The 18449-nt window shown below is 43.4% G+C and overlaps 1 protein-coding gene across 7 annotated transcripts in view; it reads right to left on the bottom strand.

Moving 5' to 3' along the window:
• LOC126985562 (blood vessel epicardial substance-like) overlaps positions 1-18449 on the bottom strand; it is a 30007-nt gene that overhangs the window by 2014 nt on the left and 9544 nt on the right. For 3 of the 7 annotated variants that reach the window (XM_050840699.1, XM_050840702.1, XM_050840703.1), the window contains exons 2-8: positions 14651-14950; positions 13138-13407; positions 9897-10024; positions 8877-8985; positions 8324-8435; positions 7754-7984; positions 576-1495 (exon numbers count right to left, since the gene is read on the bottom strand). In XM_050840699.1, the coding sequence (XP_050696656.1) occupies positions 1128-1495; positions 7754-7984; positions 8324-8435; positions 8877-8985; positions 9897-10024; positions 13138-13407; positions 14651-14926 (1494 nt within the window). In that variant the 5' untranslated portion in view covers positions 14927-14950 and the 3' untranslated portion in view covers positions 576-1127. Of the gene's footprint in view, positions 1-575; positions 4217-7753; positions 7985-8323; positions 8436-8876; positions 8986-9896; positions 10025-13137; positions 13408-14650; positions 14951-18449 lie in introns of those variants that run through there. The other 4 variants (XM_050840700.1, XM_050840704.1, XM_050840701.1 and 1 more) reach the window with 4 other exon arrangements.

Raw genomic sequence — 18449 nt, 5'->3', positions numbered from 1 at the left:
TTTGATTGTGAGAAGGACTGACATATATTTTCTGTGCTCTCAAAACTTCTAAATCACATCACAAGAGGAAAATTTTGATTGTGAGAATAACTGGGGTATATTTTTTGTGCTGTCAAAACTTCAAAATCAGATCACGGAAGGAAAATTTTGACTGAAAAGAACTATATATTTTCTGTGCTGTCAATACGTCAAAATCACATCACGAGTAAAATTTTGATTGTGAGAAGAAATGGAGTATATTTTCTGTGCTGTCAAAATGTCGAAATCACACACACACACACACACACACACACACGAAAGAATAAGTCACACTAGTCCCGAATCGATAAATCCAATTGAAATAACACAACCATTTAGTCTGAATCTCATTAGTAATTTACGTTAAACTGAGGGTCTCCTGTACTAAGATATGTTTGTTAATTTGAATGCAGCCTTCAGATGAAATGCTGCAGAAAATCCTAGCAAAGGTGTTAGTTAGTAAAGGTCAGTAAGGTCAGTAAGGTGAATTTTACTATCACTCTGGTGCTGCAGGCCGCTAGGTGTGTCTGCAGTGAGGGAAAGGCTCTTAGACTCACCTCACAGCCCTCGTTAAGCCCCTACATCACCTCTGGCTCAGGTAAGCTTGATCCCAGTGGCCGCTGCACCTGTCAGCGCAGAGGTCAGGTCGGGGCGGTTCTGGCTTGTTAGTCCACCAGTGAGGTCAATATCCGCTCTACTGATTGGGTGCAGGTATTAGCTTCTTGCCCAAAGTGACATCACACCCCAAGATGAAGGCTGAGGGGGGCTGGGGGTCAGGGGTGAGGGGTGAGGGGAGGGTAAGGGAAGCAGGGCAAGCAGGTCAGGTTGTGTGGGTGTGCTGTGTTAGACGTCTACTGAGTGTGGCCGAGAGTGGCAGCGTGCAGGGTGGAGGGTGCGACAGGGAGGCCAGAAAGGGTGAGGCAGGGTGTGTGGATGCAGGGGAGGCAACGTGGCATAGGCTGTGTGGGGGCCATGCTGGGTGCCCGGGGGTGCCCTACCGAGGCATTGCTGGCGGGTGGCAGGCGAGGCGACCACATGCTGGCACCCACTAAACAGGCACTACAGGCCACCCGGGGCAGGCAGGGCAGGGCAGGCCGGGCAGGCGGTGGTCAGACGGGCGTCTCCACCAGGTGCGGGTCGTCCAGGGCCAGGCCAGGCAGCCCCGCCCCGGCCCTCACCTCGGCCAGGGCGGGGGTGGGGGTGGGAGGCTGTGGCGGAGGCGGCGGTGGCGGGGGCACACACCTCACCACGTTGTCCCGCTGTCCCTTCCTGCTGCCAACCGCCAGTCCTCCCGGCGGCAGGGGCGGCTGCTGCTGGAGCTGGCGGTGGGGGCGGCCGAACTGCTCACTCCCCAGCAGCCCGGCCCCCTGCAGCCCCCTCAGCTCCTGGAGGTCCCTGTGGGGCCTGGGTGAGGGCTGGCCGTGCAGGGTTGGGTCTGATGAGTTGGATTCGTCCCCTGACCGGCCTGGTGACGACCCTGTTGGCAAAGACCGGCTCAGTGCCTCGGTGCTGCCTGACATGGAACTCCCTGGCACTCCGGCAGGGGATGGGCACCCAGAGACCCGCCGAGGCCTCCGTGGGCGGTGTTCGGCAGCGGCAACGATGACAACAACAGCGGGAGACAGAGCAGGGGCAGAGCATACCAGGGGGACACCAAGGAGGGCAACACACATACACACACACACACGGCAACACTACAACACAGCGCCACTACACACACACACACACACACACACACTTTTCCCCCTCTCTCTCTCTCTCTCCCCCCTCAAAGGACACTGAAAGAGGCAACATTAAGAGTCGTAAACAAACAGTACACGTATAAAGTCTTGCCATTCCTGAAAGATACAAATGAACACATGAAACAACGAGGAGAAGGGGAACACAGGAGCCCACCGAGAGGCACACAGGGAGGGACACGGGAGCACCAGGGGCCAGGGGATACAGGGACATGGGCGGAAAGGAACTGGATGATGCAACATGGATATAGGAGGTGGAAAAGGATAAAGAGGACTCTGTAGGAAGGATGCAAAGTGAAATTGAAGAAGTTACTGAGTGTACAAGAACCATAAGGACATAGGTACATAGATAAGGAAAAGGATGACATGACAGATATAGGAGGTGGCAAAGGATAAAATAGGATTGTGTAGGAAGGATGCAAAGTGAAATTGACGAAGAAGTTACTGAATATACAAGAACCATAGCGACATAGGTAGACAGATAATTAAAAGCCTGAAACGACATGGATATAGGAACTGGAAAAGGATCAAATTGAGGCATCTAAGAGAAGGATGCAAAGTGTAATTGATAGAAGAGAAGTTACTGAATATACAAGAATCATAGGGACAGATACAGAGATAAAGAAAAGCCTGAAACGACATAGATATAGGAGCTGGAAAAGGATAAAATAGAGGTGTTATGAAGATGCAAAGTGCCATAGGAGGAGAAAAAGCTATTAAATGTACAAGAACCATAGGAAATAGTTACATAGATGAGGATATTGGGTATAGCTAAATAAAGGAAGAGGAAGAGGAGGAGGAGGAGGACCAGGGTTAAGTTATCATGTGTTTTGAGAGCAGGGGAAAGCAAGATGAAGGAGGAGGAAGAGGAGGAGAAGGATGACCAAGGAGAAGAAATAGTGTGTTTTGAGAGCAGGAAAAAGCTGGATAAAGGAGGAAGAGGAGGAGAAGGATGACCAAGGAGGAGAAATAGTGTGTTTTGAGAGCAGGAAAAAGCTGGATAAAGGAGGAAGAAGAGGAAAAGGAGGATGAAGGAGGAGAAATAGTGTGTTTTGAGAGCAGGAAAAAGCTTGATAAAGGAGGAAGAGAAGGAGAAGGAGGATGAAGGAGGAGAAATAGTGTGTTTTGAGAGCAGGAAAAAGCTTGATAAAGGAGGAAGAGGAGGAGAAGGAGGATGAAGGAGAAGAAATAGTGTGTTTTGAGAGCAGGAAAAAGCTTGATAAAGGAGGAAGAGGAGGAGAAGGAGGATGAAGGAGAAGAAATAGTGTGTTTTGAGAGCAGGAAAAAGCTTGATAAAGGAGGAAGAGGAAGAGAAGGAGGATGAAGGAGAAGAAATAGTGTGTTTTGAGAGCAGGAAAAAGCTTGATAAAGGAGGAAGAGGAGGAGAAGGAGGATGAAGGAGGAGAAATAGTGTGTTTTGAGACAAGTGAAAAAATAGATCACGGAGGAGAAAGAGGAGGAGGAGGACGAAAGTTAAAAAATCATGTGTTTTGAGAGTAGGAGAAATACAGTACCATTAAGAATTGAGTTTCCAGGCCATAAAGGGAACATAGAAAATACATTAGTGATACAATAAGATACATTAGGGCATAGTGTAAGCCTCATATAGAAGAGAAGGAAAAAAACAGCAGTAGAATTAGTAGAAGTAGAGTTTAGTAGAAGTTTTCAGGCCATAAAGGGAACATAGAAAATACATTAGTGATACAATAAGATACATTAGGACATATAGTAAGGCTCATATAGAAGAGAAGGAAAAAAACAGCAGTAGAATTAGTAGACGTAGAGTTTAGTAGAAGTTTTCAGGCCATATAAGGAACATAGAAAATACATTAGTGATACAATAAGATACATTAGGGCATAGTGTAAGCCTCATATAGAAGAGAAAGAAAAAAACAGCAGTAGAATAAGTAGAAGTAGAGTTTAGTAGAAGTTTTCAGGCCATATAAGGAACATAGAAAATACATTAGTGATACAATAAGATACATTAGGGCATAGTAAGACTCGTATAGAAGAGAAAGAAAGAAAACCAGTAGCAGAATAAGAGTTTCCAGCCCATAAAGGGAACATAAAAAATACATGAGTGATACATTAACGAACATTATAACATGGTAAGCCTCATATAGTTACAAAGCCATAGATGTGAGGGTACAGGTAGGGTATGGGGATGGTATGGGAGGGTACACGGGTATCCATAAGGCCATAGGGATCATATATAATGCCACAAGAAGGCACAAACATAGCCATGGTTGCATATATAGCGACATGGGTAAAAGGTCATCACGGGGGGTAGACAGGGCAGTGATGGGAGCAGTGGGCAAGGTCGGAGTACATTGGGTCGTGGTGGGGAATGGTGGGGCCGTGGGGGGTACAGGACCAGGGGGGGCGGGGGTTGGAGGACTTACTGGGGGCGTGACGTCACTGATAACCTGCCGTCCTTTCCAGTAGAGGCTCGGCAAGGTCTGTGGAGGAACACTAACTCAGACCTGACACCTAATTGCTTTCGCTGCCCTTCCTTTCCCTTCCCTGCATTCCTGTTCCTCTCTCTCTCTCTCTCTCTCTCTCTCTCTCTCTCTCTCTCTCTCTCTCTCTCTCTCTCTTTTGTTTTTCTTTCATAATTTTCTTCCTTACTTTCTTTAATTTCACTTTTTCCTTCCTTTTTTCTCTATTTCCTTCTTGCTTTCGTTCTTTCTTTCCTTCTCTCTCTCTCTCTCTCTCTCTCTCTCTCTCTCTCTCTCTCTTTCATAATTTTTCTTCCTTTCTTTAATTTCACTTTTCCTTCCTTTTTCTATTTCCTTCTTGCTTTCTTGTTCTCTCTCTCTCTAACTGTGTCTTATCTATATTTAATTCCCTTCTCTCTGTGTCTCTTATTTCTCTCCATTATTTTCTCTCTCTTTATCAATTTTTCTTCCTTCTCCCATTTTCTCTATTTTCCACTTCTTTCTAAATCTCTCATATATTTCTACCCTTCACTTCTCTTCCTTTCCTCTTAATTTATATCGTTTTTTAATACCTTTTCCATGTTTTTTTTCCCTTTTATCTCTGGTCATCTTTCCTCTTCTTTTCCCTGTCTACCATCTACCTTTTCTTCCTCTCTTCTCTTGTACTTCTTCTTTCTTCCTTACCTCTCTACCTTCTTTTCTTTCTGCTCTTGTGTTTTCCCTTCCCCTCATCTTTATTTTCATTTTTTCCTCCTCCTCCTCCTTCTATGGACTCCCTGTTTTCATTCATTCCTTGTCTTCTTTTTCCTCTTTTCCTGTTTATCCTCCACTTTATCTTCCTCTCCTCTCTTGAAGTTTTCCTTTTTCCCTTCCCTATCAATCTTTTTCTTCCAGTCTTACTTCATCTTACTTTACATTTTCTCCTCCTCCTCCTCCTCCAGTGGACTTCAATCTCCAGCTTTTCATTCATTCTTTTTCTCTTCTCTCTCCTCCTATTCTTCTATTTAACTATCTATCTATCTATCTATCAATTTCTCCTTATCCCAAAACTCTTTCTTCATTCAATTTTCCGTTATCTTTTCATCTGTACTAATGTTCGAACTCTATCTTGTATAAAAAAAAAATGTGTTCCTCTACAAAAAAAATGTATTACTGCCACAAAACAAACACAAAAACTGCTTCTGTTTATATGTCTTAAAAAAATCACATTACATACTTGGCAGAGAGAAAAAAAAAGATGAAATGTGAGTAATAGAAAGTGTCAAAAAGTTATGTGTAAAAATGAAGGAGGAGGAGAAGGAGGAGGTGATGATGAAGGAAGGAATGAAGGAAGGAAGGGTGGAGGAATAAGGATATGAATGTAGAAATAATGGATAAAGGAAGAAGGAAAGGAAGGAAGGAAGGAGAGGAGAGGAGAGGAGAGGAAAGGAAAAAGGAAAGGAAAGGAAGGGAAAGGAAGGGAAAGGAAAGGATAGGAATGGATAGGAAAGGATAGGAAAGGAAAGGATAGGAAAGGAAAGGAAAGGAAAGGAAGGAAAGGAAAAAGGAATGAAAGGAAAGGAAAGGAAAGGAAAGGATAGGAATTGATAGGGAAGGAAAGGAAAGGAAGGAAAGGAAAAAGGAATGAAAAGAAAGGGAAGGAAAGGAAAGGAAAGGAAAGGAAAGGATAGGAATCGATAGGAAAGGAAAGGAAGGAAAGGAAAAAGGAATGAAAGGAAAGGAAAGGAAAGGAAAGAAAAGGATAGGAATCGATAGGGAAGGAAAGGAAAGGAAGGAAAGGAAAAAGGAATGAAAGGAAAGGGAAGGAAAGGGAAGGAAACGAAAGGAAAGGAAAGGAAAGGAAAGGAAAGGAATCGATAGGGAAGAAAAGGAAAGGAAGGAAAGGAAAAAGGAATGAAAGGAAAGGAAAGGAAAGGATAGGAATCGATAGGAAAGGAAAGGAAAGGAAGGAAAGGAAAAAGGAATGAAAGGAAAGGAAAGGAAAGGATAGGAATCGATAGGGAAGGAAAGGAAAGGAAAGGAAAAAGGAATGAAAGGAAAGGAAAGGAAAGGAAAGGAAAGGAAAGGAAGGAAAGGAAGGAAAGGAAGGAAAGGAAAAAGGAATGAAAGGAAAGGAAAGGAAAGGAAAGGAAAGGAAGGAAAGGAAAGGAAGGAAAGGAAGGAAAGGAAAGGAAAAAGGAATGAAAGGAAAGGAAAGGAAAGGAAAGGAAAGGAAAGGAAAAAGGAATGAAAGGAAAGGAAAGGAAAGGAAAGGAAGGAAAGGAAAGGAAGGAAAGGAAAAAGGAATGAAAGGAAAGGAAAAAGGAATGAAAGGAAAGGAAAGGAAAGGAAAGAAAGGAAAGAAAGGAAAGGAAAGGAAGGAAAGGAAAAAGGAATGAAAGGAAAGGAAAGGAAAGGAAAGGAAAGGAAGGAAAGGAAAGAAAAGGAAGGAAAGGAAAGGAAGGAAAGGAAAGGAAGGAAAGGAAAAAGGAATGAAAGGAAAGGAAAGGAAAGGAAAGGAAAGGAAGGAAAGGAAAGGAAAGGAAAGGATAGGAATCGATAGGGAAGGAAAGGAAAGGAAAGGAAAAAGGAATGAAAGGAAAGGAAAGGAAAGGAAAGGAAAGGAAGGAAAGGAAGGAAAGGAAAGGAAGGAAAGGAAAGGAAAGGAAGGAAAGGAAAAAGGAATGAAAGGAAAGGAAAGGAAAGGAAAGGAAAGGATAGGAATCGATAGGGAAGGAAAGGAAAGGAAAAGGAATGAAAGGGAAGGGAAAGGAAAGGAAGGAAAGGGAAGGAAAGGAAAGGTAAGGAGAGGAAGGTAAAAGAAAAGGAAGGAAAGAAGAGGAAAGGAATGGAATGGAAAGGAAGGCAGGGGAAAGGAAAGGAAGGAAAGGAAAGGAAAGGAAGGAAAGGAAAGGAAAGGAAAGGAAAGGGAAGGAAAGGAAAGGAAAGGATAGGAAAGGAGAAAGGAAGGGAAGGAAAGAAAAGGAAAGGAAAGGATAGGAAAGGATAGGAATCGATAGGAAAGGAAAGGAAAGGAAAGGAAAGGAAAGGAAAGGAAAGGAATGGGAAGGAAAGGAAAGGACAGGAAAGGAAAGGAAAGGAAAGGAAAGGAAAGGAAAGGAAAGGAAAGGAAAGGGAAGGAGAGGGAAGGAAAAGGAAGGAAAAGAAAGGAAAGGAAAGGAAAGGAAAGGATAGGAAAGGAAAGGAAAGGAAACGGAAGGAAAGGAAAGGGCAGGAAAGGAAAGGAAAGGAAAGGAAAGGAAAGGATAGGAATCAATAGGAAAGGAAAAGAAAGGAAAGGAAAGGAAAGGAAAGGATAGGAATCAATAGGAAAGGAAAAGAAAGGAAAGGAAAGGAAAGGAAAGGAAAGGAAAGGAAACGGAAGGAAAGGAAAGGGCAGGAAAGGAAAGGAAAGGAAAGGAAAGGACAGGAATCAATAGGAAAGGAAAAGAAAGGAAAGGAAAGGAAAGGAAAGGAAAGGAAAGGGAAGGAAAGGACAGGAAAGGATAGGAAAGGAAACAAAAGGGAAGGAAGGAAAGGAGAAAGGAAGGAGAGGCAAGGACACAATAGGATACTCACTCAGACTATCGCAGTAGGTCGCAGACGTCCGCCGGTGTGACGCGCGCCAGGCCAGCGACCGCACGAAGCCCTTAGTTCCCGTGTGGACCGTGTCGAGGCTCATGGACCGTTGCACCACCCCGCGCCACACGTCCTGCGCCCCCACGCCCCCCCGCGCCCCCTCCCCCGCCCCAGCACCGCCCACACCAAGCTGTTCATTGAGGGAGTACAGCTTGGTGGTGATGTCCTTCCCTGCCGAGAGAAAGGATGAGGGTCAGAGGAAGGATTGTTTTTCTTGCGTTATAGGACAAAAGTACGAGGGATTAGGTGAGATTTTCTTGTTTTCTTTCATTATATATACGGATGAGGAGGCCGGTGAAGGATATTTTTCTTTGATCATGTTTAAGTACGAGGGATTAGGTGAGGGATTTTTGTTTTCTTTCATTATATATACGGGTGAGGAAGAAAAGGATATTTTTTCTTTGTTCATGAGGGATTAGGCATTTTTTTTCTATTTTCTTTTATCTTACATGAGGAAGCAGTTAAGGAATAGTTAGCCGATAGGAACTTTATTTATTCACGCCAACTCACCGACGAGATTATGAATGATGGCGTGCAGGAAGGGCCGAAGGCGTAGCACTTGGCGGAGGCGAGCGCGATTCCAGCGGAGATACTTACTCTTCTCCTCCGCCACGATCGTCACCTGAAACGACACGTGGGATCAACACTTTCACTCGGATGTTCGCAAGAAAGAAAGGAAGAGAAAGAGAGAGACAAAAGCTGCATTCTTAGCCCAGTAGCAACGACGGGCCAAATGTGTGCCATGATTTGAACCCCCCAAAATAGATGATACATAAACTGATCCCAAATGCTTTGATATATATGTTATGAAATGGTTTGTGTGAGTGATGATTTTTTCTCATTTTACTCGCTTAGAGGGGCCATTAAGATACATGATCCTCGCTGCTACCGGGTTAAACTATCTATCTATCTATCTATCAATCTCTCCTTATCCCAAACCCTGTCATCAATTCGGTTCTCTGTTAATCTTTTCATCCCTTACAATACTTATACCTTATACCTACTTTTGTGATGCTATGTACATTCCATACTTAACTTAACCTGGCATTATAATTAGACCCACCTGGAACAGTTCATCCGAGTCATCCGGGCACGCCTCCCACTCAGGTGAATCAATGAACTGGTTGGGCAGGATATAGTGCAGGTGAGTGGAGTCGCAGGTAACCCTCAGCCTGCAGGGAGAGAGAGAGAGAAAGAGAGAGAGAAGGAGGAGAAAAGATGTAAAGAGAGCAAGGAACAGGAACAGAGAGAGAGAGAGAGAGAGAGAGAGAGAGAGAGACGGAGGGAACACGGAAGGTAAGTCATTCGCAAGCTTGTAAAATGAACACAAACTACTACAAAAAAATTTTTCATGTAGCATTTGATATTAAAGATATAAAACATGAGGAAACTACACAGGAATTCTCTTTAGTATAAGGTCTGGTTTGAGCACTGAGAAAGACTGTTAGACTATGGAACTGCCCCCTCCCCCCCACACACACACACACACAAGTTGAAAAGAATAGAGAGCAGCGACCAAACTTCCGGAAACTCTGAGACAACATACTTATGAAGAAAGGCTGGAGAAATTGGGACTAACAACACTGGAAAGAAGAAGAGGGAGAGGAGACCCAATAGCATTATACAGGATACAAGAAGGATTGGAGAAATTGGACAGGGAAGACTTAGTGGTACGTGACAGGAGTGTGACAAGAGGCAATGGTAAGAAATTGAAGAAGAGCGACTGTAGGAGAGACATCAAGATATACAGTTTTCCACACAGAAGCATAACACTGAACGGACTTGACGAGGAGACTGTGTGTGCAAAAACAAGACGCAATAGTAAGAAATTGAAGAAGAGCGACTGCAGGAGAGACATCAAGATATAATAGTTTTCCATACAGACGCATAACAACACTGAACGGACTTGACGAGGAGACTGTGTGTGCAAAAACGATTCATGAATTTAAAGCCAAACTGGATAATAAGCGTTATGGAGACGGGACAGCACGAGTCTATAGTACGGTTCTTTTCCTGTATTTCACAACTAGGTAAATACACCCACACCCACACACACCCACCCACACCCACACGCGACACCCACTTTCCGGTGAGTAGGATGGAGAGCCGTTCGTCTGCGGGTGTGATGTCCTCCAAGGCGTAAGTCTCCCCCGCCTCCAGCCACAGCACCTTCGCCTCCCTCACCAGGTGCCGGAAATTCTGACGGTTCACCTGTCGAGAAAGGCACCTGTTGTTACTCACCTGTATTTTTTTTTTTAAGGCAAAGGAGACCGTTCAAGGGCGTAAAAAAAAAAAAAAACAATAATGAAAAAAAAGCCAGCTACTTACTGCTCCTGTGTATGTATTTATCATTTATTTTATTTATTAATTATTTATATTTTTTATTCATTTTTTTACTGGAATGAAGCCCCCAAAGTAGTAGAATCCATGGGAAATTTGACACCCGAAAATCTGCCCCTCAAAAAACAGACATTAAAAATTTTGACTGTCACAAGAGTAGGCCTATGTACTGTTCCTGCTCCTGTTAATATATGATTCTTAAGAGCGATAATATTATTTGTGACTCTAAAAACTATACATGTTCTAAAATCTGCCCCTCAACCATAGCTGGGCACGATAACAGAAAACCTTATTCCCGATAACCGATGACTGATAATGGAAAACCTTATCGGTGATAACCGATACTCGTTAACTGGAGACACAAATATAGGGGATAACCGATACCCGATATAAATCCACAATTCCGATACTAGCTAGCGATAAATCCGCTAGGCGAAAACGATACTATATTGATATTTCAAATAAAAAAAACATAGATGAATTCAAATTTTCATTATCTGTATTTTAGAAAACTTACAAAACCTGAAAACCACACGTTGACATGTACCTATGGACGGTAATACTAGAAACGCCGGAACCGGTGTTGTGTTATTTGGCGTCCCCACCGTCAAAAGCTGGCGCTTGCTGGCGCTCTTGTTTACAAACACTGGCCTCTCGTGAACTGAACCTGCTCAGACCAGCAAGCGTAGACCTGTACAGTCTCACAAAGCTTTTTAACCGTAATTAAGAGTTGCTGGAAGGCTTAATTAGACATACAGTACCACTACCACCATCCCCGCTGTTTCTAGAACGACACTGTACGAGTTGTATTTATATGTACTGGGTGTCTAGAAACAGCGAGGATGGTGGTACTGTATTTCTGATTATGCCTTCCAGCAACTCTTGATATGTTAAAAAGCTTTGTGAGACTGTGCAGGGCTACGCTTACTGGTCTGAACATGTGTAGTTCACGAGAGACCAGTGTTCGTAAACAAAAGCACCAGCTTTTGACGATGGGACACCAAATAACACAACACTTGGTGCCTTCAATACCATGGCATGCTCACAAACGAATATGGAATATCAAATTTGAGGCAGTGAATAATCATTTTGGGGGCAAAGTTAAATGATTTTTCTCTTTGATATATTGATTTTGAGTCACGCATGCCCAGTAGGGAGACGTTTTTTTTCTGAAAGGCGGGAAAAAGTAGCGATTATCGCTAGTTTGGTTACAAAAGTAACGAAGATACCGATATATATTTAAATAAGTAGCGGATGGCCGATAACCTGATTTTGTTATCAGCGATAAAGTATCGCGATAACTTATCGCGATAACGCCCAGCTATGCCCTCAACCAACAAACATTAAAAATCCTGACTATCACAAGAGTAGGCCTATGTACTGTTCCTGCTCCTGTTAATATATGATTCTCAAGAGCGATAATATTATTTGTGACTCTAAAAACTATACATGTTCTAAAATCTACCCCTCAACTAACATTAAAAATCCTGACGTCACAAGAGTAGGCCTATGTACTGTTCCTGCTCCTGTTAATATATGATTCTTAAGAGCGATAATATTATTTGTGACTCTAAAAACTATACATGTTCTAAAATCTGCCCCTCAACCAACAAACATTAAAAATCCTGACTATCACAAGAGTAGGCCTATGTACTGTTCCTGCTCCTGTTAACATATGATTCTTAAGAGCGATATTATTATTTCTGGCTCTAAAAACTATACATGTTCTAAAATCTACCCCACAACTAACTAAAATCCTGACTATCACATGAGTAGGCCTATGTGCTGTTCCTGCTACTCTTAATAAATGATTCTTAAGAGCGATAATATTATTTGACTCTAAAAAATATATGTGAGTTTTAGCCCCAAAAGTAGGCCTACATTTTTTTTTTTTTTTTTTTTAACATTGCAGCCTATTGCGCCGGTAGGCTTCTTCCCGGTGGATCCTGATGGTCGGTCCAAGGCTTCTTTCCGGTAGGTCCTGATGGTCGGCCCAGCCCGTTCTGGCGCAGGCGAGTGTTTATAGTGGCGCCATCTTGCATTGGCTCATGCTGCCCTCCCAGAGCTCATCTTTGATCCTAGAATCTAGAGTCCGGGTTGATAGGTGGTCTTCTGGACAGCATGTGGGTAGTTTTAAGCCACTCGGCGGCGGCTGAAAAATCCCAGCTTGGTGGCACCGGGCGGGGATTGAACTCGCGTCCTCCTGAACACGAGGCCGTTACTTTGACGACTCAGCCACCGCCTTCCCATTAGCAAAATTCATGTAAAATTCGACGTTTAAACAGCCACTTAGAAAAATAAACCCGAAATTGACCTCTTCTTCGGCCACTCTACACTATCTTCTGTTGTGGGAGCAGCAAGTAGCGGGCTTTTTTTTTTATACAGTCTTTTTGTTGCCCTTGAGACATCGCCTTTGTAAAAAAAAAAGAAAAAAGAAACACAATTTACCTTGAGACATCGCCTTTGTAAAAAAAAAAGAAAAAAGAAACACATAATTTACCTTGAGACATCGCCTTTGTAAAAAAAAAAACTCATACAATTTACCTTGAGATGTTGCCTTTGTAAAAAAAAAAAAAGAAACAATTTACCTTGAGACATCGCCTTTGTAAAAAAAAACTCATACAATTTACCTTGAGATGTTGCCTTTGTAAAAAAAACCTCATACAATTTACCTTGAAATGTTGCCTTTGTAAAAAAAAACTCATACAATTTACCTTGAGACATTGCCTTTGTAAAAAAAAACTCATACAATTTACCTTGAGATGTTGCCTTTGTAAAAAAAAAAAAAGAAACACAATTTACCTTGAGATATTGCCTTTGTATAAAAAAACTCATACAATTTACCTTGAGATGTTGCCTTTGTAAAAAAAAAAAAAAAAACAATTCACCTAGAGACATCGCCTTTGTAAAAAAAAAAAAAAAAAAAATCGCACAATTTACCTAGCTTTACCTGGCCTAATTAACCTCACCCGCCCCGTACTCACCTTAAGGGGGCGGAACACCTTATCATACAGGTCGAGGAGGTCAGGGTGCACACGGGGCGGCCACACCGAGTACGTCAGGTAGAGGACGTGCGCGCCGTTGACCAGGAGAAAAGAAAGGTTCCAGGCGAGGATGTCAATGGCGCAGAGGTCAAGCCCGGCCCAGAGGGTGAAGAGGAGCACACCCACGCTGAGCACCGACCGCATCACCAGCCCGGAGAGGCGGAAGTTATGGGGCACCAGGAAGGCCAGAAGGCAGATGAAGTTGGCCACCTGGGAAGGGACGAAGAAAAAGGTGAAGTATAATGTGACAAGGAGTGAAGTTAAACCAGTGCAGAGTGAAGTTGTGTGAAGTTGTGTGATCGTAAGGAGCTGGCTTTTTTTCACATTTGTTTCCTTTTTTTATGCCCTTGAACTGACTCCTCTGCTGTAAGAAAAACATAAAAAAACAAATGTAATTAAAGAATGATGATCGTGTAGAGTGAAATATCATAAAACTAACAATTGTCAAGCAAGGGAAACCTGTACTGGGTAGATTGGTGAATAGAAATTGGAGCACACAACTTTTTTTCTCTTTTATTTTTATTTTTTTTACAGCAAAGGAGACAGCACAAGGGCACAAAAAAAGGAAACAATAAAAAAGCCCGCTAATAAAATAACCCGCTTTACAGAAAGGAGTAAAAAACAGAAGAAACAAAAGTGTCTGGTGATCCCTAAACTCAAACTCATCCCACCTCAACCCACCTGGGAGAACATGGGACTTGCTTCTGGTCACTCTGTACAGCACTCAATCTTCCTCCTCCTTGGAAAAGAATCAGACATACGTTCTTTTTTTACGATAAAGGAGGCAACTCAAGGGGCAAAATTAAAAAAGAAGGAACAGAAAAGCTTACTGGTCCCTCAAACCACTTGGAAAAGCATCAGACATATACCTTTTACTTCAGTTTTTTACAGCAAAGGAAAGAAAAAAAGCCTACTGGTCCCTAAATCCAAACGCTTCCCACCTCAGCGCACTTGGAAGAGCATGAGACTCGCTCCGGGCCACTCCATACACCACTCAATCTTCTACCTCCTTGGAAAAGCATCAGACATATACCTTTTACTTCAGTTTTTTACAGCAAAGGAAAGAAAAAAAGCCTACGGGTCCGTAAATCCAAACGCTTCCCACCTCAGCGCACTTGGAAGAGCATAAGACTCGCTCCGGGCCACTCCATACAGCACTCAATCTTCTACCTCCTTGGAAAAGCATCAGACATATACCTTTTACTTCAGTTTTTTACAGTAAAGAAAAAGAAAGAAAAAAAAAAAAGTCCACTGGTCCCTACACCCAAACTCATCCCACCTCGACGCACCTGGAAGAGCATGAGACTCGCTCCGGGCCACTCCATACAGCACTCAATCTTCTACCTCCTTGGAAAAGCATCAGACATATACCTTTTACTTCCGTTTTTTACAATAAAGAAAAAAAAAAAAGTCCACTGGTCCCTACACCCAAACTCATCCCACCTCGACGCACCTGGAAGAGCATGAGACTCGCGCCGGGCCACTCTGTACAGTACTCGATCTTCTTCGGGGTGCCTCTGGAGGGCGCGGCGGTGGTGTTCCCGAGGGGCATTGGGGTGGCGGGCGTGGAGAGGCTGTCATTGTAGCCCTCCGCCCATGCCAGGTCCGTCCCCTCCAGCGCCCCGCCCGCCGTGCCGTGCTGGGCCGCCGCGAGCACCGTCAGGTTGGCCGAGAGTCCGTCACCTTCGCCCTGCCACCACTCCCCGCCACCCACGGCCGCCGCTGCCATGCCAGGACTGGGGCGTCACCTGTGCTGGGGGGGCGGGGGAGAGGTGAATGAAGGTTAATGGGATAGTTTTTTATATACCAAACCCTCAGCTTTCTGGGATAGGCCTATTATAATGTGTGTTTTTTTTGTATATAATGTGAATCCCTTCCCCCAGGTGGTTGGTCAAGGCCATAATGAGATTTTTTTTTTCTACAATTGAAGAAACATACTGTCTTGAAGGTACACAGTTCTTCCCTCCCTCTTCCCTCCCTCCCTCCTCCATACCCAATCAGAATCTTTCCCTTTCCTCCTTAACTCAATAATGATAAGAAAAACATCAATTACAAATAGTAGTAGTAGTAGTAGGGGAAGGATGAGTTAGGTCTAATCAATTGAGGGGAAGGGAAGGGAAGGGAAGGGAGGGAAGAGGAGGGAAAGGGAGGGAAGGGAGGGGAGGGTTCTGCTATCCTTACATCATCCTTGCACACACAATACATACTAACATCCTTTCCCTTCCCTCCTTCATTTCCCCTTCTTCCCCCTTCTCTCTTCCTTCCCCTCTCTAACCTCCCTTCCTTCCCTCAACACTTCTTCCTCCCTTCCTCCCCTTCCCCTCTCTAACCTCCCTTCCTTCCCTCTACACCTCTTCCTCCCTTCCTTCCCTCCCCTCTCTAACCTCCCTTCCTTCCCTCTACACCCCTTCCCTCCCTTCCTTCCCCATACCCTCCCTACGCTTCCTCCCTTCCTTCCCCTTCCTCTCCTCCTCCCTTTCCTTCCCACCATATATATTCCTCCCTTCCTTTCCTCCCTCCCTTTCCCCCCTCACGACCCATTCCCCAGACACCCACAACCACCCACCCCATCACTCACAGTTCCCAACCCTCTCATTTTCCCTTCACTTTGACCTCCCCCTCACGACATTTATAACCTAGTGACCCAGATAGAGGAAGAGGAAGAGGAGGAGGAGGAGGATTTGCTCATTACGTGTTTATGATTTTTTTTAATGTGATATTTTTTTTTCGCAATTAACCTCATTATTATTTTTTTGTAGGGGGGAATGTGTACGTGTGTGTGTGTGTGTGTGTGTGTGTGTGTGTGTGTGTGTGTGTGTGTGTGTGTGTGTGTGTGTGTGTGTATCATTTCTCTCTCTATTGTTTCCTCCCTCTCTCCCTCCTTTCCTTCCTTCCTTCTCTCCTTCATTCATAGTTTCCTTTTCCTCTGTAGTTCCTTCGTCTCTCTCTCTCTCTCTCTCTCTCTCTTCTATTATTCTTTTTCTCTCTATCCCCATTTCTTCTTTTTTTCTTTCTCATATTCTTCTGTTTTTCATTTTCCCATTTATCTTTTCCTTCCTTCCCGCTCTCCTTCCTTCCTTCCTTTCCTCCTTTACTCTACGGTCCTTTTCCTCCCCTTTTCCTTATTCCTCCTCTTCCTCCTCTGTTCCTCAGTCTTCTTCCCTCTTCCACTTTTCGCCTCTCTCTCTCTCTCTCTCTCTCTCTCTTTCCGAGTCTTCCTTTCCTAAATTGTTAAACTGCACCTCTCTCTCTCTCATAAATTCCTACCCTATCCTTCTTACCTTATTTACATTACTTAACCTTCATTTTAACTTCATCTCTATGTCTCTAGCTTACCCTTTCTTACCCAAGCCTTTAACTTACCCTAGACTTGCTTATTCTTACCTTAATAACTCGTAAAGGTCAATTTGTCTTACCTATTTCACTCTTTACCTAACCTTATGTCAAGAATAATCGTAACGGGAAATAGTCGTAACGGGAAATAGTCGGAACGGGAAATTGTCGTAACGGGAAATTGTCGTAACGGGAGGTAGTCGTATTAAGAAATGGTCGTAATGTGAAAAAGTCGTAATGTGAAGTCGTTGTAATGTGAAATCGTTGTAATAGGAAATGGTCGAAATGGGGAATACTCGCAATGGGAAATGGTCGTAATGGGAAATTGTCGTAACGGGAAATGGTCGTAGCGGGAAATTGTCGTAACGGGAAATGGTCGTAGCGGGAAATTGTCGTAACGGGAAATGGTCGTAATGGGAAATAGACGTAACGGGAAATAATCGGAACGGGAGATTGTCGTAACGGGAAATAGTCGTAACGGGAAATTGTCGTAACGGGAAATTGTCGAACGGGAAATAGCCGTAACGGGAAATCGTCGTAATGTGAGATCGTCGTAATGTGAGATCGTCGTAATGTAAGATCGTCGTAATGTGAGATCGTCGTAATATAAGATCGTCGTAATGCGAAATCGTCGTAATGTAAGATCGTCGTAATGTGAAATCGTCGTTATATGTGAAATCGTCGTAATGTGAGATCGTCGTAATGTGAGATCGTCGTAATATATGAAATCGTCGTAATGAGAGATCGTCGTAATGTAAGATCGTCGTAATGTAAGATCGTCGTAATGTGAAATCGTCGTAATATGTGAAATCGTCGTAATGTGAGATCGTCGTAATGTGAGATCGTCGTAATGTAAGATCGTCGTAATGTGAGATCGTCGTAATGTAAGATCGTCGTAATGTAAGATCGTCGTAATGTGAAATCGTCGTAATATGTGAAATCGTCGTAATGTGAGATCGTCGTAATGTGAGATCGTCGTAATGTAAGATCGTCGTAATGTGAGATCGTCGTAATGTAAGATCGTCGTAATGTGAGATCGTCGTAATGTGAGATCGTCGTAATGTGAGATCGTCGTAATGTGAGATCGTCGTAATGTGAGATCGTCGTAATGTGAGATCGTCGTAATGTGAGATCGTCGTAATGTGAGATCGTCGTAATGTGAGATCGTCGTAATGTGAGATCGTCGTAATGTAAGATCGTCGTAATGTGAAATCGTCGTAATATGTGAAATCGTCGTAATGTGAGATCGTCGTAATGTGAGATCGTCGTAATGTAAGATCGTCGTACGAGATCGTCGTAATGTAAGATCGTCGTAATGTGAGATCGTCGTAATGTAAGATCGTCGTAATGTGAGATCGTCGTAATGTGAGATCGTCGTAATGTGAGATCGTCGTAATGTAAGATCGTCGTAATGTAAGATCGTCGTAATGTGAGATCGTCGTAATATGAGATCGTCGTAATGTGAAATCGTCGTAATGTAAGATCGTCGTAATATAAGATCGTCGTAATGTGAAATCGTCGTAATGTAAGATCGTCGTAATGTGAAATCGTCGTTATATGTGAAATCGTCGTAATGTGAGATCGTCGTAATGTGAGATCGTCGTAATGTGAGATCGTCGTAATATGTGAAATCGTCGTAATGTGAGATCGTCGTAATGTGAGATCGTCGTAATGTAAGATCGTCGTAATGTGAGATCGTCGTAATGTAAGATCGTCGTAATGTGAGATCGTCGTAATGTAAGATCGTCGTAATGTGAAATCGTCGTAATGTGAGATCGTCGTAAAGTGAGCCCGATACATTTACGAACATGAACCACCGAAGTACTACAAGGCTTTCTATCTTTTTTTTTCCTGGTTGTTCAATTCGCCTAACACAATTTCCCACCACACAATTTGCAACACTCATTCATCGTTACACA

The sequence above is a fragment of the Eriocheir sinensis genome, chromosome 59 (assembly GCF_024679095.1).
Source record: "Eriocheir sinensis breed Jianghai 21 chromosome 59, ASM2467909v1, whole genome shotgun sequence".
In the NCBI taxonomy this organism is placed as follows: domain Eukaryota; kingdom Metazoa; phylum Arthropoda; class Malacostraca; order Decapoda; family Varunidae; genus Eriocheir; species Eriocheir sinensis.
Note: the sequence above shows the minus strand (reverse complement) of the source record. Positions and strands in the feature narration are given on the sequence as shown.